The following is a 26,175-nucleotide window of genomic DNA, read 5'->3' as shown; positions in this document are numbered from 1 at the left end:
CCCCTGCGCAGTGTTACTGTGCTCCACGCTCTTGTCTTCAGCCTGATTGCACGCAGTCAGCTAAAGATAACCATGTGACATTTGACTTGACTTTCCATAGGAATTAATTCTAAACAGATGTGTGCGCGTGAGCAAGTGTGTTTTCACTTTCCTCTCTCTCAATGTGGGCTTTAAGATTAAGGTGTTTGTAATGTTCCCTCCTGTCATAACTTTGCATGTGTGCCGTGCTGCCTTGACAAAATCTACTTTCTTCGTGTTGTTCTGCAAATTTTCCATAAAGATCAAAGTGCTGAGGTGTTAGATTAATCGCCATGTTTTTAGGCTGCGCCCACAAACACCATTTACCCGTTAATGCAAATGCTTTATTACTCAAACTACCTTTTGAGATGGACCATAGACCACGGTAATGATGAAAATATAGTGTTAATAGTGGAATATGTAGAAATGTTAAATAGTGTCGTTGACTATAGGCAGAGTTTTTAAATCCAGCAGTGGGTTTTTTTGTTCCACGCATTTGCCTTTGCTTTACGTCTCTTGACCCCGCATTAAAGAATGGCCGTGATATACGTGGCCAGTAAATGCATCTGTATTGACTGCGAAGCCAACGTCCGTATCAGTGCTGTCAGCTCGTAGGTAAATGGCATTCAAAGCTTTCATTTGAATAGAACAGGGTCTGGGGAGTTTGTGCGGTGGGTTTGTGACGAGCGATGCACTTTATGTGTGGTGGTTTTCTGTCTGCTTTTTTGGTGGTTTATACGTGCTCAAAACAGCACCTCGATCCAGAGGCAACGGTCCGTGACCACGGGGTTGGGGTGAAAGTGTTTTCCAAGTCAAATCAGCTGCAGTGCCAGAAGGACTGTTTGCACTGCTACGTGTGGGGACACTACGTATATCATTTTGCAGTAGATGTGGTGTGTTTTTGCGTGCGGGTTCCTAAAGCCAAAGGTGCTTTGTTGCATTCAAGTCATTTTTCAAAAAATGTTTTTGTCCACCATCAAGAGGTGGTGGGTGATCAGTTGCTAAGCTCGACATGCGGAACAAAGCGATTTAAACTTTTCTTTTTCTCTTAAGCTTGTCAATACACATCAGGTTTGGTTTTAAGCAAAGCTCAAAGGCAGGAGGCCTCAGGAATGTGTCTGCGTTGGTAGGCTTGACCAACAATAGTTTGTGTGTGTGTGTGTGTGTGTGTGTTCATGTTACTGCACGTGTGTTTGTGTTTTCCATAGCTTAGTACAGTAGGTAATATATTTTTGATATTCAAGAAAATCAAAATGTAATTACAATTATTAGAAAGCAAAAAATATTTGTTTTCCTTTTTTTTAGAATATCTTATAAAGGAGTGCTAACATTAAATGAAAAGACATTGTTTTGTTCTAAGCCTTTGTAATAGCAGAGACTTTTAATAATACGCCAATATTTGACAAAAGTCAAAGAGGGAAACAATAGAACAAAATATACTTCTATATTTGTGATACTGTTTTGCTATATTGACAAGTAATTTAAATTTGTTTTTAATAATATAAATATAAATGTAGAATATTTGATTTCATTGTGTCATCGTAGCAGAAAATAGCTAGGATATATTTAATATATGTAAAGAAACAAACTTATGAAAGATACTTTAACTTATTAATTATACTTAGTTGTTGTTGAAATTATTACATATTAAATGTATAAAAATGAATATTATTCTTTTTGGAAGCTGTAATAATATTTATAACCTGACATATCCACGACTGGTGTAGAATTGTCATTATGATCAGTTTCAGTTAAAATATTGTTTAAAATAACAAAACATATACTGCACAGGGGTTTTACACGTCTCTTTTAATAAGATACATTCAATTTCAATGTGCAATGTCTGGAGGTGTGCAGTTTCACCAATTATTAATGTTTGCTCCCGCTGTCAGAATGTGCGTCAATGTCCCATATGGTGCCTCTTCTCCCCGTGGCTGTGTCAATTGCACTTCATTTAACGTACCTTACAGTCTAATAAATAAACATAATAACTTTTCCCAAGAGCTCTGGCATACATTATTAGTGAAGTGAAACTGGTATCCAAAAAGACAAAAAGGTGATTTTTATCAAAAACATAAAAAAGAAACAAAGAACATCTAGACATTAGCAATTTATAACACCCTGAAAAACATTTAAATGCAAACTGGTCGCCGTTTAACATGAGATTGCTTATTCAATCATTTTCTTGAAAACATACAAGAACAAAATATATTCACAGAGAGAAGCACCGAAATTTTATCTCAGACTAGTGATGAAGCGAGTTCATGAGGAATGCCCACCACTTTCAGTCCAAGTTCACTGCACACCATCAAGCACCTGAAGATGTTTTTTACTAGTAAAAATTCCTCTTCTGGGTTCAGATCAGACAAGAAGGTCTTTGCATATGCATATGACTCTTGCTCTTTTTTGTTGTGGGAGAACGTGGGCATTCATAATTGTACATGGCTCATCTGACAAGTCTTTCATAAATATAGAAAAAGGCATAACATTAGTCCATCCAGAAAGAGACAGTGTGACAAAATCAGGGTTATTGTGTGTTACCCGATCTCTCTGCTCCGTTCTTTCGGTTTGTCTCTTTGACCCCCCCACACTCCTTCTAAAGTCACAGAGCGGAGGCAGTGACGGGATGGACTGAGTCTCGCGTGGCAGCCATGCTCTTGAAGGCCAGTGGGGCGGTGATGTCACAGCTGTGGGGAGAGAGAGCACTGCCACTGGGCGGCTGCCATGTGGGGCCGGTCACATAGGCCGACGTGGTGCCGCTGTACCCCATGTAGGGTGACACTTGGGTGGGATGGTGGTAAGGAGGGATGCTGGGAGCTGTGACACAACTGTTCACTGTGGGCAATCCATTCGGCGTCTGAAAATAAAGAGTAATGAGGATAAGACTCGTGCCGAATAGATAAATCACACATGTCCATAGAGATGAACATAAAGATATCATGATAGTTAGGATAACAGAGCGAGATGAAGAAACCTTGACTTGATGATGACCAGATATTAAAACATTTGAAGGAAAAGCTATATCAAGAGAAATACACCAGCAGGAATGCCTGTATGCTTTTGGCAGAATGTCAATATCAGTTCAGCATGAGAGGAATTCACCAAGCCTTTTCAACATAAAGAGAAAAAAAAATTATGCAGGGTGGTCTCGGACTACTGGAAATCTTTTCCACAGATGAAATCCTTTGTTCAGGAGTTCAGGATTTGGCCATGATTTACTCATTATGAGATAGTAGACCCTTAGTCCTAAGTACACAAACACGCAAATATATATATATATATTATACATTTTTTCATAACCGTAAATACATTACATAAATACTAAAAATATATTATTTTTAATCAGTTTAAACTAATGCACATCTAATGAAACAGTTGAAGAACTGTTAATATCAGGGACACATAGCAGAGGTGTAAGGTCAAAACTTATATAATTAAGAAAATTGTTCAAATGTACTTTGTTGATCTCTAATGAAGGATTGACCATGAGTTTGAACCAGTTGTACGATTTTCTAAATCACATACCAGTCAGAACATGCCAAGAGATGCCTATATAAATGTAAAAAACATTTTAGCTCTCACATCATAAATCTAAAGGATATGTCACATACACAAACTCACAGATCGTTAACATAATGTTATTATTTACCCAGCATTCTCTAAAAAGTCTCGAAAATGCTGGTGCAAAAATTATTGGATAATAATGTATTAGCGCACAGGTTATCTAAAAACGAACTTCTGTTGTTATTGCATTGGATGTAGGATACAATTCATGATTATCTATATTTTATTATTTATCTTGGTACACCAACATAATTTCGGGAGCAGGAAATAAACCTAAGTGAGAGACGTGACTGCTCACAGGAACATAAAATATTTTTTTATTAATCAATAATTTTGTAGACTATATATTATTCCCTTTGCCTTCCGACATTGTAGAAATCAATTATGGTCTGAGAAATCAATGAATAAAAGTGATACACAAACTGTCAAAAAAATGTCGAAGTTATATGGACAATATAAGTTCTATTTAGATTTGCTTTTGCTCGGAAGAAAAACGTTTTTTTTTTTTTTAATAATTACATCCTTAATAAATACAATGATTAATGTTAGTGGGCTATTTACCTAAATTCACTGCACGGTAGTGTTAAAAGTCGCATCTGTTTAATTAAGTTAGTTAGGAGAGATCCATAACATGATTTTTAACACTCTTAAAATCGTGTGAATGATGATAAATTTATTATTGACCCTTCTCGATTATTTATCACGCTTTTGTGATTTCTTTGCAGAGGTTATCTTGCTTTCTAGTATATGAATAACTGCATTAAACCACTGCACTAAATCATTTATCTACTTTCTGTCCTCAGCTATTGCATAATCTAGTCTGACTCGATGATCATTTATCCAAGATGACAGACGCAAACATTCAGTAGTCAATGCTATTCGTCATATTTCTGAAGGTTGCAATCTCCATTTCTTAAAAGCTAAGTAAACTACACGCTAATTTTTGAGTTTCAATCAGTACACGCATAATTTACGCTGAAGCCATGTTTCAGCATCGGTTATAAAGATTTATTCCATCGTTTTCCACGATACATAAACCTCTAAGACCCCACAATAAACGATTACTCAATCTGTTTGTTGCTGCCCAGCGGCGCGCGAATAAATAATTCGGATGGCACGCGCGTTGTCCGCTCACTCTCCCACCCGTTTTCAAGCGCCCTAGAAACCAAACACTTGTGAATGACTTCTTGACCAATGTAAGAACCTTTGTCTATGTCACGGCGCTGAAGTGTGTAACACTACCAGTCATGAGTCACACTTTGGAGCAAGGAGTTGGAGCACATAATAAGAATAATGATGATTTAATAACATCTTTTATTAAGGATTTGCCCTCGTCAAAGATATGTTATGCTTTCTTTTGAAGAGGTTTGGCAATCCATAAAGCTTTAAGTTCTGCTGAATTCTATATCAGCTGGAATAAAATATGTTTACTATGTGTAGGCTTACGTGTTTATTTGAAATATATATAAATATATATATAGCCCATGACAAGTAGCTTCAAATGAAAAGATGCATTATAATAAAAATATAACCAATCGGTTTAATAATTATTAGCCTATATATTTTTTATCTGATAACGTTTTGATGAGCGCATACACGAAATATGAGCATGCATTGATTTTATAATGATGTTTTATTTAATATTAAAAATACATTTGAAAAAAGTTTGTTAAAAAATTAAAAAGGATTTTTTTTATTCGTTGTGAACTCGTTTTGGGTATGCACGTGTTAAAATCGTGTTCTCCATTGAAACTTAAAATATTCGTTAGATTCTACATGAAATTGTTTATTTCTATAACTAATCTTTAAATGCATATGTAATCTAGATATTAATATAAAATTAAAAGTGTATCAAGTAAAGTCAATGCTCGAATATGTAGATTATTTACGTGTATGTAGATTTTACAGTTTCTTCATAGAAAATGCAAGAGCAAAAATAGATTCCTTAAATTATATATGATGCAAAAGTGCGATTACGCTTAGGCCTATTGCTTTACAGTTGATAGCAAAATTCTATTCAGTGTCTAAATGTTGTATAGGCTATAGGTCCAATGTTTTTTTAAAACATTTTGTAGGCCTACATTTTAAAATTATTTAATTTAATTACTTAAAAATGTTAAATGAATTTATTACATGCAATGTCCTTTACATTTTTCAAAAAGCCTCATGTAGTCATGGCTACACATTAACAACTCTGTGCTAAAACTGACGCGAAGTTACTGTTCTTTCTTTGTAATAAAATAAAGTAATGTGCGATAATAATAATAATAATCTTTACTTTGTTTTATGAAATCCAATTCTCAAACTCAGTGACTCCTGCCCTTTGTGCAGGGCCCATCGTGCCCCCTCACGCCAAAGAGAAAGACTCCATTACAATAAACAGTATAGGCTACACAAACTGTATACTCACACACACGGAATTGATTCTTGACAATGATTACTAATTCTGGAATCTGCTTTTTCTGCTTCTACGTTGGATTGTGTCTCACTTATAACATATGATGCTTTTTTACCTGTGTATTTTGCGTCAGGTTCTAAGTGAGGCTTATCCACGCCATTGACTAGTGGAGAACTCGCTGATGAAAAATGACTCCTAGCGCTCCTAGTTTGGCACTGGGGAAGGACAGACTGTCACTAACTGGGGGGCAAAACAGAGACACGGAGACTGCAGTCAGATAGGGGAAGAGCGTGGGCTACAGAACTGCCACAGCAGTTTTGCCTGTGTATGTTGCTGCACTGCCAACCATCTCAAACCCACCAGGCTCACTAAATAATACTGGTGCCAAGCGTCTAGATAATACAGTCGTGTACATTCTCCATCGTCATACGACTCAAGACACATTTTCCAAAAGCAATTTATGACCATAATGGCGAAATGTTCGTGTGTTTTAAATAAAGCCAGTAAAGTAAACAACGAGTCTGCCAATGAGTTACATATACAGTGCAATGCGCACTTCCTGCAGACATCAGAAATGTTCATTTGCATGGCTAATTCATCAAATAAAGCTCCAAGTGTCGTGGAGTCCTTTGTGCAATGACAAGGAACATTTACCAAGCGTCTTCCTGTGAGGACAAATTAGATTTACTTTAACCGTTTCCCCTTTGTGCCCGATGGATATTATATTATACACGGTTCCTAAAGTTTGAAATTGGAAAAAGCAAGCCCACCAGTGTTGTAACTCGATAGGGCCACAAAGTAGATTTCCCCCATACCTTCACGGAATCAACGTACTTTTGCAATGTATAGGCTACATATAATCGATGACATGTTTCCGTTTTCTTCACAGTTTGAATAATCAGGAGATTGTAGGAGATACGTCATTTAAAAAGGACGATTATGGTAAAGCTACAATTACATTAGACCAAATTTCATGAAAATACGTGGCATGAAGAACAGATGAATTCTGAATATGAACAATCGCGATTTGTGCGCGCGTGTGAGAGAGAGAGAGAGAGAGAGAGAGAGAGAGAGAGAGAGAGAGAGAGAGAGAGAGAGAGAGAGAGAGAGAGAGAGAGAGAGAGGATGATAGAGAGGGCTTTAGTAGGCCCATTGGTTGTAACTAGATTCTAATGATGACAAACTGTCCAAGTCGACAGTCGAACTACCTTCGAAACTAAGCGTCTTGAGATATATTTGTGTTTGCCGCATAACATTTTGTAAACGGAAAAAAAGTTTCAGGCTACACCTGAATTAAATACTTTATGCTTCATTTCGGTTCTTAAAAACTGCCTTAAACATCTGGTATTCATTTAAAAATACATTAATGGTTCATAAAGACCGCCTAAACGCAATATCCTCCCCTGCGTTTGAAGCATTATTATCCCTTTGAAAATACGCTAGGAAACTGCAATGAAATATGGACAGGCTGTGGCCTTCACACGTTACTGTACAAAGCCCACTCAAACTAAACAGATATCAAAAACGACTGGGACATCTAAAATTCCAATTTTCAAATGTCTTGAGCCAATTTTCGTTAATAAGCATGTTTTTAAAACAACTGGATTTATTTAATACGCACAAGTATTTAAAAAAGTCACGGATTTATTTAAAATTCGTTCGGCGTTAATTCATGCCTTAAATGGTTATTATAAAATCACAACATTGCTGTGCAAATCATACTTCAGGTGATGAAAATTGTGTCAAACTTGAAATGCATCGAGGAAAAAATATTTTACTGTCGGCCTAGTCATGCAAAACACTGTTAGCTCTGAACACCTTATTTTGTTTTTTGTTTTCCTCTGTATAGTGCGCCGACTCTTCGTTGTCCAAAATATTCCACATCCTTCCACTACCTAATTATTACTAAAACCTTGAACCATCTGTTTCGGTGCAAAAGTATGAATCAGTTAAGCTTCTGAACAACCCCTGCAAACAGCACCCCATTTTTCTTGTGACATTTTCTTGATGATCAAAAAAATAGGCCTATTTGAGTCCAATAAAACGCGTAGTCATTATTATTTATATTTTACATGTTAATGTGCTTAAATTTTGTCGCTTCCAACACTAACACAATTTGTCATTTTCTCTTTCACTCATACACTCCCTTTCTTTTTCTGTGTTACACACATACACACAAAATCTCTCACACACTTTGACAGGCCTAACAGTACCTACATGCCCACACACACACACTTAATACAATGATTTTTATTATCAAAAGCAAATAGGTTGCTTACTTTGCTGCTCCGTTATTGATCGAATGCCCAGAATATCTGTAACAGAATGAGACGAAGGCCATATCCTATGCATTGCCATGTGTCCAGGAAGAGTGGGCATGCCAGGCGGAGTTGGTACTTTAGTCCCAGTGGCTGCGATCGGAGTAGGATACGAGTACAGGTGGTTGTATGGTAGGGTGGGCTGAGGCTGGGTATGAGGGCCCTGTTTACTCGACTCGTAATGGCTCTGTTGAGACAGATTTCCGATCTTGTTGCGCAGAATCCTACTGATCGAGCTGACAGAGGGCAGGTTGAATTTATCACACACGCCGTCGGCAAGCAGTCTGTCTCGAATCTCCCATGCGAAAATGCCAGGGTCCCGTTGCTTGTAAGTCCGAATGTGCTTGACTACGGTAGGGGTCGTGACCCTAGGCTTACTACCGCCGATTGCGCCTGGGAGTATTGAGCCGGTCTCGTTGTACCGGGCCAGAATCTTGCTCACACAGCCATGAGAGACGCGGAGCTGCCTGCTGATGTCGCAAGGCCTGATGCCCAGCTGGGCCAGCTCTACTATCCTGAGTCTGATGGCATTGGGCAGGGGTCTTCCGTTCACAAAAACACCTCCTAGCTGGTTCACCTCGCCAAAGGCTGGCTCTATGCAGATATATTAAGAAAAAAAAAAATTATAGACACTGACAACACATCACCATTTACCAGGACCTCAAGTAGCCTACATAAAGCTTATTTACAAATGCCAGTTATGCGGACTACAAAGACTGTAGATTACTTTTTATTAAATTTATATGTTGATCGTATGATTAGATTAGATTTTGAATCGAAGGTTTCAGTTTTATGTTTTAGTTTTATGCAATGAAGGCAACTAACATTTTCCACTTTCTCAGTGCACAAATTCTGTAAATACAAAAGCGCAAGTCTACTGCATACTTTAACACAAATCATAAGAAACTTAACATCAAATATATTTCGACCGGATCAAGTTCAATCGCGGCAAAGTGCCATTCTCGGAGCGCCAATAGTAGTTTATAACAACTTTTCTGTTGCCCGAAAAGACGACCAAAGCGTTAGTTAATGTAAAAGTTCGAGTCGAGATCTGAACCGTACATTCCTAAATGATCTAACCGTTTTCTCAAATATATTTAAGCATCTCCGTTAACAAGTAAGGGAAAACATGCAATAGCATACAGATCGCAGATCTTACCCATTGCGTTTAGCCTCCCGATTAAAAAAGAAACTTCAGAATGTTGCCCCGCTCTGATCTGTTGTGAGTCCAGTTTAGCTGGTTTATGGCACTGAAGCCGAACTGGTTGAAAATTAAGAGTCCGAGACGGATGCGATAGCGATTAGCTGTAAGAGAGGAAAATTCGCCTTCTGTTTCCTGATGGCTGGGAACACAGGCTTACATTTCAATTCCTTGAAAATGATGGGCTGGACCTTTACACATCTCTCCGAGGCGAGGTCCTGCCAGCCAATCGCACTGCGCGTTTTTCCTGTGTTGGTTTTTAATTGGCTGACAAGTTTGACATGACAGGCGTTCGCACTGGTGTAAGTTTCCCCTCTCGCTTTTGAACTAGAGGACAGGGTTGCCCGAGTGTTGCTTTTCTTTTTAGCCAGATCTAAGAATGGTAAGTTTTTTTTTGCAACATTGCATTGTAATTTTGTTTCATAAGCATACTTCTAATTATTTCCTTTACTAGAAGAGGGAAATTCGCGGAACAGTATTTTTGTTTAACCACGGGCCCTATATTGTGATTTTTTTCCTAATGTCAATTAAATTGGTTTTAAAATGCGCCTGATTTCCTATTTCATGTATTGCTTTGAAATGATCGTTGCAGTGATGCTTTGACTTCGTGGTAGCCTATCATTTTGAAAATGAATTTTAGGAATCACGTGCTGTTTTCGACCTGAAATAAATCAAGACGCGTGAATGCAGATTATGGAACTGTCAGACGGGTTAATTATAATGTAATTTAAAGCTTTGTTTTTTAATTTAACGAAATAATGAAACACTTTACTGTGAAGTGCTGGCATTTTATATCATAAAAAGTTATTGTGAACCGTTTTAATATAAGACATTGACTTTTTGTGTCATTAAATTCCTGCGAGTTCGTGCGAAATATGTAACTTGTAGACGACGCGAAATAATATAAAATGAAATACTCATGGGGTATACTTTACTTTTACGATTATGAACTTATGGCAGCAAGGATCAATAACGTTTGCTGTGTTAAAAGGCGTATTTGTTATAATGTGTAAACATAATAGTAAAACAATAAATGACAATAAACCTATGCATTTATAATCTGCGTGCATTTCTATACGTTGATGTTTTGTTTTCCTGTGTGGAAGATTTATAGCTTATTCTATAATTTATTTATATGCTTATATTTATAATTTTATTTATATGCTTATTCGAAGTGTATTTTCTTATTTGTCAGTATAATGTTGAAATAACGCTGTTAAAAAGAATAACACATTCTTATGTTTTAATGTTGATATAAGCGGTATATGTTAAGATTTATATATTCTTTTTAATTTAATAAATAATCCGTTTTTAAACCTGACTTTTTTTTAAGTGGTCAGGTGTAGCTCGTTATTGTTTTGCTGAGGTCAGGCCTATTTGAACTGTCTGGCAGCCACTGCAAAGAGCCAAAGATTCTGGCGAGGTATTTGTATTGTTGTTTCCTGTTGACTTAAGACATTTAAGCTTCTTCGTGGTTACCTTATCAGCGTTAGGGTTTACTCTTACCCGAGTATTTCTGACCTAAATCTCACAGGATGCTTTACTTACTTAGTTCGGATCTCTTAACAAACTAGAGACCTCTGTATCCGTTTCACAAAGATTCTGTGGATAAAGAAACTAGCATTAAATTGTAGGCATTTGTCCAGAGACCGCCTTGCCCAAAATGTAGGCTAATTATTAATAGTGTTCATACTCAATTTTGACTTTCCTTCTCAGTGCTAAGCAATAGCTACTCTACATCAGAATGGTTTCATTTGCACTGATTTTGCCCCAGCTCTTTTGTATAGCCACTCAGTAAAAGTTATCATTCGTTGAGATGCCTTAAATCACAACTAACAATGTGTAGAATAAATTCATGCAGGAAGATGCAAAATATAACGCATACTTTTGGACGAACTACCAGCACAGTAAACATCATGGTTGTGTGGCTTTTTTTCTGTCGAGTGATGGAGACGGGAACAAATGTTGAGAAGGAAAACCCAAAAGAAAGTGATTGAAGCTTGGTCGCATGGTGGGCGAAGGTGAAGTGTCTCCGGAGACACAGACAGGGCGACAAGCCGATGCTACTGCTAAATCTAATGTATCCTCCAGAATAATTGTTTATTTAAACGCATGGTAACCGAAATAGTTTGTTCGTTGGGTTCAGTTTTAAGGAGAGCATAAATCTAGCGCCCTAACTGACCACTGAAAGATAGGAAAGGACTGCGTTAATGAGGTGTGAAGACTGATATGAAAGACATATGCTCTTACCACACGTCTAGCTTTTGCGTGGGAGAGAATTGCATTATGCAAGACATAATGAAGTTCTTGGAATTTTTTACGGAATATGCTATAATAGGTGGCTTTAGTAATAACAATTATTAATTGATTACATTTATTGGTGTTATAAGAACAGCCCGAAATGGTAATTAAATGATATATAACCTGATGTATGTATATGTACCCATTTTGTTTTTATTGTTTATTTTTGGCTGGCATCACATAATGGGGAGTGTATTACATTGATGCGTAATTTCTGCTATCAGTTATTGTTGAACTTGTAATTTATTAGTTAAAGTTAATGCTTTTGGTGTGTTGTCTAGATTGTCAAGCTAGGCTGGGCTGTATCCTGGAAGAGATCGGATGAATTTGACTCTTATGCATGACTGAGTATCTCAGATGAGAGGAGGCTACAGACAGTCAAGCAGTTTGAAGTTCAGTCTATTACCACAGCTAGAGCTGTATTTGCAGCAACACAGAATGTGTCTGGTCAGACGAATCGGAATAATGTTTTTTACTTTGTGCATCTATGGCATGAAGATTTTTTTGAAGACGTTATCTTACAAACAGAAAGTCTATTGAAGTCACGTTTACATTGTTTTTCCTGCAACTCGGGGTGACACAACTGGCCAGCATTGTAATTATGTAATTGTTTCAAACTTGAATCTCACTATTTCGTGGATGTGACCCGTTTTTAATTAATCTACGGGTATATTTGTAATACAAATGATGTGTCGCTTATATTTGTGTTTGATTGAAATTGTCCACCGGGTAAATTTGTATACTCCAGTGACAATTAAAGGGATAGTTCACTCTCTCATTATTTTTCATCCTCAAGTTGTTGTATATGACTCTTCTGTGGAACACAAAATTTGTAAATAGGCATAATCTGGGATAAAAAGCTATAATAGATTTTCACCGGTATTGCACAGTTAATAAAAAAAAGCTTAAACGCGCACGTTTTCACTTTTTGAAACAACATGGTCCAATAGCGGTATTTTGGGTAAATTGTCATTATACATTTATTTACATTTATGCATTTGGCAGACGCTTTTATCCAAAGCGACTTACATTGCATTGTATTATACATTTTTGTTTCTGTCTATGTGCAATCCCCTGGGATCGGACCCATGACCGTGGCATTGCTAGTGCAATGCTCTAACTGAGCCACAGGAAAGCTGCCATTTAGCCTATAAGCTTTTCATCAAAATATAAACATTTAAAAGTAACTATAAAGTGTTTATTGTTTATAAAAGTAAAAACAATTCACCAAATAGCAAAAACAAAAAAGAAACGTACAAAACAAATCTTCTATTCAATAAATTGTAAGAAATAAATCATGACATTTAGCGTCAAAACACTCAACACTTGACATGGAACGCGCTTTACAACATTCCTGTGTGACAAACAGCCCCGATTAACTTTATACATGTAATTTATCAGTAATCAATGTGTATAGTTAATTATTATCTAAATATTATCATCAAAAATATTATAATTTTACTTTAACTATTGCAAATGTCGGAATAGCTACTTTCTATCTCATCAGTATTCCTATTCATAATGTCCCGGTCAAAACGCACCCTTTATTATTTTAGGGGCAAAATAATCACAAATTTACTTCATTGAAAATATTCCCATATAGGTGCCATGTGAAATGTATCTGTTTGGTCATCCGTCATTTTACGCTTTTGAAGCATCACACATCAGATGTGTCTGAAGCGCTTTAAATAGTGTTTTCTCAGGGGAGTCAAAAGCAGAATTTTTATTCGTGTCATCCAGTTAAAAATTGCTTGTGTGGTTTTATGTATACAGGCATGGCATTAAATTCAAACATTTCAAAGCATTAATAATAATAATAATAATAATAGCATATTATTATATTTTAAAGTCAACACTAGTTGTTGATACAGCAGCGTAAAACACGTAAAGTGAAAAGTGATAACGTTAAAATGTCTTATCTTCAAGCCTTGTTGCACATGTGTAAATACACATGGTCCGAGAGAGTGGAAGTCGGGAGTTTTTGACTCATTACACACATCTCAATTACCATACGCTCATTAGCGTTTCATCTTGAGTGCATCTGATCCTCTGATATTGATGACTTTATACTTTAAGAGTAGCTTATCTAACTTCAAGAAGCAGGCTTTCAGAATTTCAGGACTGGAAAATAAGAGAGCACTAAATGCGGAAGTAATCTTAATCATCTCCTCTTCTCTGTGTTCTTTAGAGTAAGCCGATGTCATCAATCACGGATACAGCAGACGGTGGGAGGCCATGATGTGCAGATATTCTTAAACGTGATGGATGAATGCAAAAGAAAAGAGGTGATTCTCCAACGAACAGCACAGTGACTGAATAAACAGTAGTATTTATTTTGGATGATACATGTAAAGTATCTTTTCTTTTGAACAAACTTGAAAGATCTTAGGCATGTATTCCTCTCATTCACATAATTCGAGACAAAGTCACTGTCATCCACTCTTTTCCTAAGCATCAGACCAAATCAGTTGTTTCTGCGTATCAGAATATTATGCAGTGGAGGAATTTTTAAGCCATTTTGTGTTAAGCATTCTAAACATTTTAAGCTGTTTCTGATCCAGCATAGCTATATTTATTTGTACATACCTTGAATGCTGGTTCTGGTGTGTGATGAAAATAGCTTTTAAAGACAGCGAGAACAATGGGAAATGATTTCACACAAAAAAAAATGTTTTGGTCAATTTATATCAATACTGTTTATTGCAGTTGGCTTGGCCTTTTGAAATTTGAGATGACGAAAATAGGGAATAAATTAATCATCCAAATGTGCACATGCACAGAAAAGGATTGATTAATGTGTTTAATGCCACAGACACAGAAAGACATGAGTTGCAATCTACCAAACGTTTGTAAAAAAGTTATGATTTTTCTTTAAGAAATACAATGTCATCAGCATAATCACTTCTTATGCCCTCAAGTAACACTTTTAGTTCAAGTCAGAGTTTTGTTAGCATTGCATTTTCTTACATTATCTAAACGTGTTATTTGGGAATATTTTATCTTAACGTTTGATTCGAAAGTTGACGAATTCCGCTAAAAGTCGCATTTTAAAAGGGTAAACGTATTTTTAAACGAAAGCCATTTTTGTATTCAAACGATGGTCCAGTGAATGTTAATTATTTTGAAATTCTGAAACATTGTTCAAAATTTGACGCGATAAGTAAAAATGGCAAAAGCAAATGTGTTTTAGTCTATCATAAAGTGACGATCGCTATATGGGGAAATCAAGTGATAATTATTTGTGTTTGTTCTGTAATGAATGAACGAATAAATTAATGGTTATTTTTCAGAAGTTATCAAGGCTAACTGGAGTTTTGTCTTATCAGTGCACATTTTGTTTATTGTTCTTACTATCGCTTTTAAAATCAATTTAAAGCCTTATACATCCCATTACGCATTAAGCATTTATCTATTTCCTGAAAAGAAAATAGTCTTTTATTGCGTTTCTTCTCATATGTTACTTTCTCTATATCTTTATTTGACCGATTTAATATCATTAATATAATAATTACTCGAGGATAATTGTGTGTTTTTATTTGTTTATTGGGTGTCCATCAAATTGTGCAACTTGAATCAAAATAATCGGACTGTAGGATAAAATAAGTGTGGTGTCTCAGGAAAAGGGTTGTTTGTTAGTCCATCCGTGGTAGGATTTTCCAAATGAGTCACAGTGAAGACCTACATGAAAAACTTGTCTGGGAAAAGTGGACCCAGTTTTCCTCAATCTGCGTGTGCCAGCAGTGAGGTGATGAACAGCGATGATTATTTTTCCTATCTGTGTCTTAAATACGATTCGAAGGGAAATTGTGAAAAGTCATTAAAAAAACTGGGAATGGAAATAATATAAGTGAAAAATAATCTTAAATGAATTGTTATCACAGCAGTTATTAAGTAATATCCGACATATTATAGCCTACCTGTATATATAATAGTTTGCATGTTCAGTCTACCATAATGATGCATGGCAAGTTTAGAATATGTTTGCGTTGTTGCTGTCATAAATTAGCCGTTAGACTATTTTCCAAACGCCTGGATTATGTTATTACTATTTTAGCCTAACTGTTATTATTTACAGTTTTAAAGGATCAACTGATAAAGCATGACTATTATCTGAGAGTGTTTCCACTGGAATTGACACTATTAAACTGCTTTGCAGGTTAACACCTCTAAAAGGTTGACTGCTCTTGTGACTTAAGTCCGGCGTAATGAGGACTTTCCTAGGTTAACGATGGGTGTTTTGGGGCCAGTTCAAGGCTTAAACGGACAAAACCAACAATATTTACGATGGTTTTAATAATGGATCACATCGACTGCTCTTGCTTTCTCCGCCTGGTCTTCATTAGTATTAAAGATTACATTCCAGTAAATTTTCTATTACAAATCAATAGAACCTTTTCATATTTGAAAATAATGAACTAGGTTTATTACGACACAATAGTGCACAGGCATGAAAACTAATTAGTTCAACGACTGTTGCGTTTGATGTGGAACAACATTGTTCTTACGAAAATAAACCATGTTTTTTTTGTGGTGCAAAGTGGTGTAAACATGTTTTTTTGTATTGATTAGTACCTTTGTACTGTTTTACTGCAGTAGCCATGGTCTAAATCCATGTTTTAACTATTTTTTTGGTTTTAACTGTAATTGTTAATTTTCGTGGGTGGTTAAAGGTTATGCTTGGCAGCGTTTTGTTTCCCCATTAATCTTGGTGCATTGTCGTGGATGACAATATGATTTTAAATGAAATCTAAACGAATGTCGTGTTTAACATTCTATTAACGAATATGTTAAACACATTAATTGTATTTCTACACTCTAATTCCCATAGTTCATTTGTCGGGTTGGTCCGTATTTGAGCCAACCATGGACATTCCCATAGTTTTTAGAGTGTAGAATGTACAATTTTACAGTGTACTCTATTCAAGTCTGATCTTGATATGCGTAACGAAGGAACATTTTCCATTACAGTTTCAACGTCATCTGAAAGCGGATCCATATAAAACCTTCATGCAGGTTGAAACAGACAATTAACCAGACATTTTTCCAAAATTATTAGAGAAATAGCTCCCTCTGCTGTTTACATTTTGCTAGTACATAAAAGAGAGAACATGCAGAGAATGGGCACCGAGCACTATACCACAACGTAGAAAAAAAAGCTTGTGGGTGGATGGTTTCATAAAGAACTTTTAACATCCACTGAACGTTTTCACAAAAGATAGTGGAAATTGGTTCTTTACACTATAAAAGGTTAAAAAGATATGGTTCTTTTAATAACCATTGACGGTTCTTTGGAAAATTAAAATGGTTCTGCTATGGCATCATTGTGGAAAACTATTTGTTGCATCTTTATTGCTGCGACTGTATATGCTGAAAGAAATTGATGAAAACAATATACAAAGCGTTATTTTAGTCATTCTAATCAACCTTTGAGCTTTATGAGCATTTTCTATGACTCATATTAGATTAAATTGGTAAAGATTATATTAGTAAAAAGCTTAAATTGGTAAAGATTGGGAAGAGTTGAGTTTCACGTCATGGACTTAGTAGTAAATATAATTGACTAAATTAATGTTTTTGCGATCTTTACAGTAGGCTGCTATAGGCTACTAGCCTATTGTGTGTGACTTACGTTTTATTTAGTCAACACAGTTTTAGTTAAACTGAGTCGACGCTGTTTCATTCTGTGTTGAACTTTAAAACCAAAAGGTTTGACACAACATGCACATAAGGGATTCATCCTGCAGAGGGAGCCAGTAAAAACAAAATTGGGCTGTGGGCTTTTTCTCTCTTTCTGGCTTCTTGGTCTTCATGAGATACATCTCAGTTGGCCAATCAATCAAGTTAACATACTGATGAAGAACTGCATAAAAGTACCAGACATGTTCAAGAGTTCCCTTTTAAATCAATATGAGGAAGAAATGTGACATCGTCTGTGAAAATGGCGGTGCAATGATTGTTGGACCCCAGGGGCATTTTCCTCAGATATTGGAAAGGCTTAATATGGGGCGTGAAAGGTTATCCACGAATTTCTGGTATATTTTAATTTTTAAAGTAAAAGAAAAATTATGGTGAAAGAGTTGGCCCTCGTTAACACATTGAGAACTGACAGTAGCCTACATGGACAATTTTCCCTGAAATGCTGCATAAAACAGTGTTGTGAACGGCATTGTCAGGAAACTAAGATCCCTATTATGATTAAAATAAAAATCATATCAGCTCAGCGGTTGCGTGTCATCTCTAGCATAAATTGCCATCCCATTTTCCCAAAATCTAATTTTTACTAAATGTCCAAAGATAATTAAATGGAGTTATAAAGTCAGTTCCTCGGGTTCACAATACCAAAACAACCACAGACTACAGAACACTGTAAAAACAATCCCGTAAAGTTGGCAGACAATTACCAGTACATTTTATTTCATTTTAAGGACATTTCCGTTCATGCTAAAATGTAATTTAATTCAGTGAAAAATGTAAAATGCAGGTAAAACGGAAAATTTCTTCATAATACAGTATATTGTGCCCTATTTTTACGGATTTTTTAGTGTGTAGTTAATTTAATTTAATAATTAAGTTTAATTTTAGGTTTGTTTTGATATTTTGCTAATATAATGACATTTATACTTTTAAGCAGGCTATATGTCCTTTTAAGGGAATGTAACAGAAAGCTTGAGTTGTTACGGAGATATTTCAGTTAGTAAGCTGCATTTTTACGAATCCAAAAATGCATGTTACAATGCTGCAGAAACTTGCAATAGAGGAGAAAGATAAACTGGAACTTGTTTTGCAAAAAAAGTGAACTACATTTTTTGTACTAACCACCAAGTTCCTAGCCTACTTCTTTATTTATCTATACATTCTTATTCAGTTGATCTAAGTAAAAGTAAATAAAATGTAAATCACTTTTATTTATTCATATTCATATAAATAGTTAAAAAATAACATTTTCCTGCAGGTAATTTGGACTGCCGTCTATATGCACGAAACGTAGGCCTATCAAAATTTGTATTTCAAATATACTTGATGCTTTCAAGAAACGAGCAGCAACTCTTACCAAACATTTAATCAAACCATGTACATGTTTGTGTTTCGTGTAAAACACTGTTGTAATTATAGCCCTACAGTGAAAGTGTGTGGTACAGGTGATGGAATGCTTTACAAATATTTGTATAGCCTTTTTGTATGCTGTAGCCTACACATACATGCATGCAGCCTACCTACTATTTGTTACATTTCAAGCTAAGTGAATTACATGAAATGTTCATTTTTAAACGGAATATTTATATCAAAAATGACGAGAGAAAACAACTGTAAGTAACAACTGTATGAGTATAATGTTGTTTTTTCTTTATATTATTTTCCGGTCGCCGTATAGCCTTTCTCCTTGGGTTTAAGAAATCAAACAACAAGGGTAAATATTTGACACTGAAGAGCTCTTGGGTGTTTGAGAGTGCACACTTTTCCTGAAGCATACTTCTATCCGTGGGAGTCTAATAGATTAAGGAGATACGAGAGGTCATTAGAAACTAAACTGTGTGCCTACACGGGGCTTTATTTATTCTCTGAGAGTGCGTGCTTAAATTCAAAGAGCTTGGCAAACATTTAACTCGCTTTATACAGGTTAACAGCAATATTTGGATACAATTAGTAAAATGTTGATTCTCGCTAACAATTTAGGATTTACTCAACTAAATATGATAATTGACTTACATAATCAGACACATTTATGACTTTGAATTTTCGTTTTGACCTTATGGATCATACACAAATAAGCAATGACTGAGTTAAAGAAAGGTAATGCAATCTTAATTTGTCTGTTTAAGGCTTTTATTAAACAGAAACCATTAGGAGGCAATTTGGAACGAAAAGAAGCTTTTAAATACCGGTTAAAAACATAACCGATAATTTAGTATTGGCGTAGGCAGCAAATAGACTTGGAGCGGTAGATAGTTGTCCAGATCCCGTTCGGCCCTATTCAAAACCATGACAACAAGAAACAAGCAGGGATTTATTCGACAAAGTTAAAGGACATTGTGCAGGGGCGTCAATCAAGCATTATTTCGGGACTGAACAAATGCAAAATCTTGACTGGAACAAATGCTTCCAACGGGTCTCGGACGCGGGGCTACATTTCCCTCTTTTGTTCCCGGTCGCTGGTTGGCATGTATTTGTGTTCCTTTTTTCGCCCGACCACCCAGGACGACTAGACGAGAACGGATACCCACTCTGTTTGGGAGGTTCTATGCAGTCATCCAGAGCGCGCACTGAGACGAGGCAGTCTCATCATCGTAGATGCCTGGTGCACTTTGCTGGTGAGGTGCATGCAGGACTCGAGTATGCAGCAGCCCATAATGAAATATTCATCTCTGCACCTATATATACCCAATGAAAATACTTAGGGTTGCGTGTTTTTTACCAAGGGATGGGCTATCTTGTGTAAAACCATAATGTAATATTTTACCGAAATATGCATATTGGGTTAAAACGGCCAATTCTGGGTTGGAATTTAAGTTGCAAATCAAGACTATCAAACAGCAGCGCATCTTTCCCATTACAGTTTTCTTCTTTATTGAGTCAATCTACATAGCCTGTATTTCAATTAATTATTGTCATAAATTCCGCCCATTGCTGGACTGACATTGTACACATTTAGCCTGTGTTGGTGTAAAACACCTGCAATAAACAACAAATACGCCAATAAACGTATTAGGAAAACCAACTATGGGACACTAATGGATCACTTTGTATGCAAATATCCGATATATTATTTGAGCGGGGGAAAGAAGGGGGGGTTCTTGTTGTTACTTGCCACCCAAGACGTGATTCAGCCTCAACAATTACCATTATCTGTTTCCCACTTTTCACGAATTCAGACGAATCAGTAATGATGAAGAGTGTTACCCACAATCATTGTAAAAGTAACGGCCTATTCTTTGACGAGTTCACACCTACCATTACAGGGATTTAAGTACTCGACTCATTGAGGTACTTAGCACCCATAAGGAGGAGAGGCCTCAAAGCAGCGACCAAGTGCTGTTTATATAAACACCACGGCATCAGTGTATACATTGTCACTTGGAGTCGCGTCTTCAAAACGGACGCATCACTTCAGCACTGCGCAACCGGTGATAGCTCTACAACACTGAGGATCAGTCCTGGAATTACCAGAAAACAAGCGTACAAATGGCTATGTCTAACAAGTTCAGTTTCACCGTGAGAAGTATTTTGGATTTGCCAGAAAACGACACTGATCGCATGGCACCCCATTCTCCAGTTGGTTCGTTCTCCGCATCACCTTACTCGTCCTGGACTGAGAATGACAGAGGTCATTGCATCTGTGAGTGAAACATTCTCCTATAATTTGAAATGTTTAATAAAAATGTCCATGATGATATGAATTATTTAGCAAAATAGCTACGTTTTCAATTTGACAAGTTTATTATTTTTCCACATGGTCCATTTTAGCATTAAATGTAATTATGGTCTACAGAAGGCTAATCTTTTTTACCTTCATGTTTTTAGCGTCAGACGAGAGCAACCCCGAGGCTTCACCAGACTCCACAGGGCCTGATGAGCTCTCCTTAGATGCAGAGGAACACGAAAAGAGGAAGAAGCGTCGTGTTTTATTCTCCAAGGCTCAAACTTATGAGTTGGAAAGGCGCTTCCGTCAGCAACGTTACCTGTCCGCTCCAGAACGAGAGCAACTGGCTCACCTGTTACGACTCACGCCCACGCAGGTGAAGATCTGGTTCCAAAACCACAGATATAAAATGAAGAGAGCGCGGATGGAGTGCGCTCATGACCTCAATCAACCTCCAGTGCTGCGCAGGGTCGTGGTGCCAATTTTGGTCCGAGATGGCAAACCGTATCCGAACTGCAATATCGAGACAGAAAAAGGAAGCTGCGTCGTTCCGCAAATGGTTCCATCTTCACCCTTCAGCGTCCCAAGTTTTCAGTCGTTACAGCAACAAACACCATTTGCGCTTTTCCCCACATACCAGCACTTCACCAACACACCGGCCTCCCGTCACCACTTCTGTGTTTGGTGAGACTTTGTCAGCACACGAACTATTTCTTGGACGTACAGTATATGGATTGATCATGATTTAAGTTGTTTTTATTTGGGTTAGGTCAATAAGAATAAACATTGAGCGTTAAATGCTGTTTGCACATATTGTATGGTGTATTTACTTATATTGTTGTTATCAGATGCGTTTTGCAAGGTGTTTGTGTATTACTGCACAGTAAAATCGCCAGTGTTAAAAAAGGTCAAATTAACACGCACAGTGTATATACTGTATAATTCACACTCTCAAAGTGTGGATTATATAAACACTGGCAGTGTTGAATTGACATTTTTTAACACTGGCGATTTTGCTGTGTGTGTATAGATAGTGCTTTTTTGAACTATTTGTATTGTTTTAAACCAAAAGTTTATATATTAAGAAAAACTTTTATCTTTTATACGGATAGAGCTATCAGAGAATAGCTTGTGTCATGTTTGGTGAAATTACATCACATTAAAGTGTTAGAACCCCAAAAGTCTTCGTTCTTTATTCTATGTAAAGTTTTTAACCATTTTGTCATCTTTTATAATTCTATTTAATTGTTTATTGTTAACTAACCAACTGGTTAGTTTATATCAAGTTCTTAAATTGTAGAAGGGAAAAGAATAAAAATACATTTATCCTCTTTAAAAAAATGTAAGAAGTAATTTCTTATCGTTTGTTTAGGATAATTCGTTCAACTTCTTGTTAATCTCGCGATTCTTGTTTGGTGTTTGTATAAAAGATCTCACATCAGACTGAATGGAACATGAAAATTAGCGCACAGCAAGAGATGAGTGGCTTTTGTAATGTTAAGACGTTCACTTTCACCCAACAGAGAAGACAAATAACCATCTTAACAAAAGGAACCTCAACATAGGTAAAGACTGAGGAAGAAATATAATAAATAGGGCAAAATAGGGAATCCCACCAACTCGCATTCTCTTTACTCCTTTTATCGATTCGTTTTAGCCCATACCGTATTTCAAGAATGCACTGTTTTAAAGCATCTGTTTGTAAAGGTTATATGTAAATTGGCTTTTAATTGTGTTTAAAGCATTGGTGAATAAAGAAAAAAATAAAACTTGTTCTTAACAGTGTCAGCAGTGTCAAGCCCACCACAACACAACTAGCCCACCCCCACCCTCCCAGTTATCATCTTTGTCACCTGGCCTTTTGTCCCCTCTCTCAGGCCATCTTGTACTACATATGGAAGGGACTGACCGAAGCGCTCTCCTCGCTACATCTTCCCTTAAACACTTTTTGTGTCGTCTTCTGAAAGGACCATTGTGTGGCTCCCAAAAGGACCTAGACAAAATCCGCAGCGTCTCAATTCTCATGATGTTTAATCAGTCCCAGGCTGACAAATTTATGGGCTTTACAAGACAATGGAGTTTCAAAGTCTCAGGGTTTTGGGAGTGACAAAGGCGTCTAGAGGTCTCCGTTAGTTAAGGTTTGGCCAAAACTTATAATGTGCTCTTATTATCTTTTTCTATACTCGATCCTTGTATGAACGTATGAGTTCTACAACAGCGAATGGCCCACATGGAGTTTACATCTTATCATCGCGTCAGTCTGAAAAGTATATGTTTCCCCAAACTCCGAAATGTGCAATCTTTAAGATGCTTGAAACAACGTGTGCTATAAAGTGTAAATGGTCTAAAAACAAATTATGCCAGCAATACATTTATTTATTATCTGCTATTAACGGAATGCGATTTTTATGGATTTAAATGGATAGTTTAGACCAGTGGTTCCCAAAGTGGGTGCCGCCAACTGGCTAGGGGTGCCGCCGAATCTCAGCTTTTTTCCAGTAACAAATAAAAATAATCTTTTACATCATGTATTTTAAAATATATCAAAACACCAACATATGAGCATGTCCAAACGAAACTGAAAATACGCAAAAAAAAAAACATATATTTCATACATATGTAAAGTTTAAATGTTTTTTTTACCTTGGACTGTTCCCAGGAGAGAATCGCTTAGCTCAGCTCCGCCCATTGTACTGATGCGCGCTCATGTGGGACACGCGTCCCAGCTATCTCAGGTTGGTTTCACGATGGCCTGGTCCGAACCCTAGTTTGATTGCCCCCACTGCCCCCGCTGGACTGCGTTCATATTATTATTTTTGGGTCCGAACAGCGGGTCGTTTGCGTCATCAAGTCTGCAGCTGTTTACCCTGTCGCTTGTAACGAAGACGCAGGAGAAGGCGGCAAAGTGCATTACTGCTCGCTTCACTTTTATACATTTTTTTATACAGTTTTTGTACTGTTAGTTTTGTTTCCAAAGCTTCAGTACATAACGGCACTTTCGTCTATGAATGTACTGCAAATGCTCTTAAGAACGCGGAAGGCGCACAGAAATGAGACACACAGCTCTCTGCTTGCGCGCGTCAGTCACGCTCGTCAGAAAAGTGAATGAAACACACACACAAGCACACAGTCTTACCAAATAATATGTCATTAATAGCGGTTCACTTCCGCGATTTGGTACGATTGCGTTCATATCAGCAGCGAAGCGTACTGGAGTTCACGTGAACCGCACCCAGACCTCCCGGGTTCAGAAGACAGCGTTCACATCACCCCCAAACGAACCGAAGTCTGACCTTAATCGAACCCGGGTGCGCACCAAAAGTGCTAATGTGAAACCGCCAGACTGCGTCGTCAGTGTGCTGTTGCCGTTTTAACCTCCTACTTGTGTGAGCTAGCGTTCTCATCCCTGGCGTACGTGAAAAACAAAAAAAGTCAGCGCCTGTCACTCAGTGGAGCACGATCCACAATCTACCCCTGTATCAAGAGACTGTGCTCCCAAAAGCAAGCACATGTATCCCATTAAAATACCCATAACACAGTTCAATGCACAGGTATTTTAGTTTCCTTTTTAGGTTGTAAGGTCGGGTTTGAACAAAGCAAATAAGAACCTAAAGAAAAATGTAATATGAGTTGTTTATTATTATTTAAATAATTAAGTTTCAATCTTTATTCTAATGTGTTTTGTTCCAACGATTTGCATCTTGCAAATTTGATAATGCGTTTGTAATAAATTAATGCAGCTGTTTATACTTCATTTGTTGTTTGCTCATCTCGATTTAATTTTATATATGTATGTAGGCATGTACATTTAGTTTAATCAGGTTTGGGGTGCCCTGGGAAAAAAAACACTACAAAGGTGTGCCTTGCTTTCAAAAAGTTTGGGAAGCACTGGTTTAGCCAAAACTGAAAATTCTGTCATAATTTACTCACCCTCAAGTGGTTCCAAACCTATAAAGTACTTTGTTCTGTTAAACAGAAAGAAATATATTTAGAAAAATGTTTGCATTTTTTTAGTTCTGGGACATCATTGAGTACCATAGAAAAAGGTGCCCTTGCTTTTCTTAAATTCTTCAAAATATCTAATTTTGTGTCCCAGAACTGAAAATGGCTAACATTCTTCCAAACATCTTTGTGTTCAACAGAACAAAGAAATGTATTGCTGCCGTCCTTCTGCTTCAGAACTCCATTTTTCGTGATTTTTTTGTGATAAATCATTATTAGTCATCCTTTATGTTTGTCAATGGGTTTTGCAAATATCTAACCATTAATTAAAAAGTATTAAAAAGTGCTTGTCAACTTTGACAACTCTGTTTTTTTTCCAATTCCTGAAAAACAGTAAATTTGGACATACAAGGTTTCAGAAGTATAGCGACGTTATACAAGTTTGGAACAACTTGAGGGTGAGTTAATGGTGACAGAATTTTCATTTTTGGGTGAACTATGCCTTTAGACGTCTCGGGCGTCCCATTCGTGTAATCGCAGACAGACTCATGGTGGCATTAGATCTGTTTGCGCCACACGTCTGTTAAAAGGCTTCTTACAATAATTTTTCTTGGTTGTTACAGTTAACAGTATAAGAATGCTCAGAAACCTTATAAATATTTAAACATTAAAACAAAACATATAATTACCTTTAAAAAGTATATAGGGCATAAAGTATATGTATCTCTTTAGTGTAGGACAAATCATATGCATCGATAAAACATAAAGACTTTAATATATAGAATATTACATAAACACGTACATGTGATTTCTATATCCGACTGAAGCCAAATAAACTCATTAGGATAGGTATATGGTTTATTGTTGTCATCACTGACCTTATGTAAAATAAAGCCGTGATCATTATGACTATACTAGGGCATTCTCAAAATTGTCAAAATGTATTAAACAAAAATAAATAGGAACAGTAGTCATGTGTGATGTCCACAGCATCGGCTTCCTGTGAGGTCTGCCACCTTGAGGTTAACAGCTTCCCGAGGTGGTCTAATATGATAGGGCACGGAGGAAAACGAGT

At 36.7% G+C, this 26,175-nt stretch overlaps 2 protein-coding genes across 2 annotated transcripts; one reads left to right on the top strand and one right to left on the bottom strand.

Annotated features, from left to right (window-relative positions):
* Positions 1-1,807: 1,807 nt before the first annotated feature.
* Positions 1,808-9,630, bottom strand: pax9 (paired box 9). Its single transcript, XM_057343369.1, is given in 5 exon segments — positions 1,808-2,889; positions 6,108-6,179; positions 6,182-6,220; positions 8,260-8,892; positions 9,458-9,630. Coding segments are annotated over 5 exon segments (1,017 nt in total). The 5' UTR covers positions 9,462-9,630; the 3' UTR covers positions 1,808-2,620.
* Positions 9,631-9,796: 166 nt separating this feature from the next.
* On the top strand, positions 9,797-22,376 carry nkx2.9 (NK2 transcription factor related, locus 9 (Drosophila)). The gene is made up of 3 exons (XM_057343368.1): positions 9,797-9,881; positions 13,989-21,134; positions 21,320-22,376. Exons 2-3 carry the CDS (start codon positions 20,981-20,983, stop codon positions 21,844-21,846), a joined length of 681 nt encoding a protein of 226 aa, XP_057199351.1. The 5' UTR covers positions 9,797-9,881; positions 13,989-20,980; the 3' UTR covers positions 21,847-22,376.
* Positions 22,377-26,175: the final 3,799 nt, after the last annotated feature.

The sequence above is a fragment of the Triplophysa rosa genome, linkage group LG10, assembly GCF_024868665.1.
Source record: "Triplophysa rosa linkage group LG10, Trosa_1v2, whole genome shotgun sequence".
NCBI lineage: Eukaryota > Metazoa > Chordata > Actinopteri > Cypriniformes > Nemacheilidae > Triplophysa > Triplophysa rosa.
Note: the sequence above shows the minus strand (reverse complement) of the source record. Positions and strands in the feature narration are given on the sequence as shown.

Excerpts from the sequence above, each read along its gene's own strand:
- nkx2.9 (XM_057343368.1), top strand. The coding sequence starts at position 20,981 with ATGGCTATGTCTAACAAGTTCAGTTTCACCGTGAGAAGTATTTTGGAT. Across the intron at positions 21,135-21,319 it reads TGACAGAGGTCATTGCATCT|CGTCAGACGAGAGCAACCCC; the intron begins GTGAGTGAAACA and ends TCATGTTTTTAG.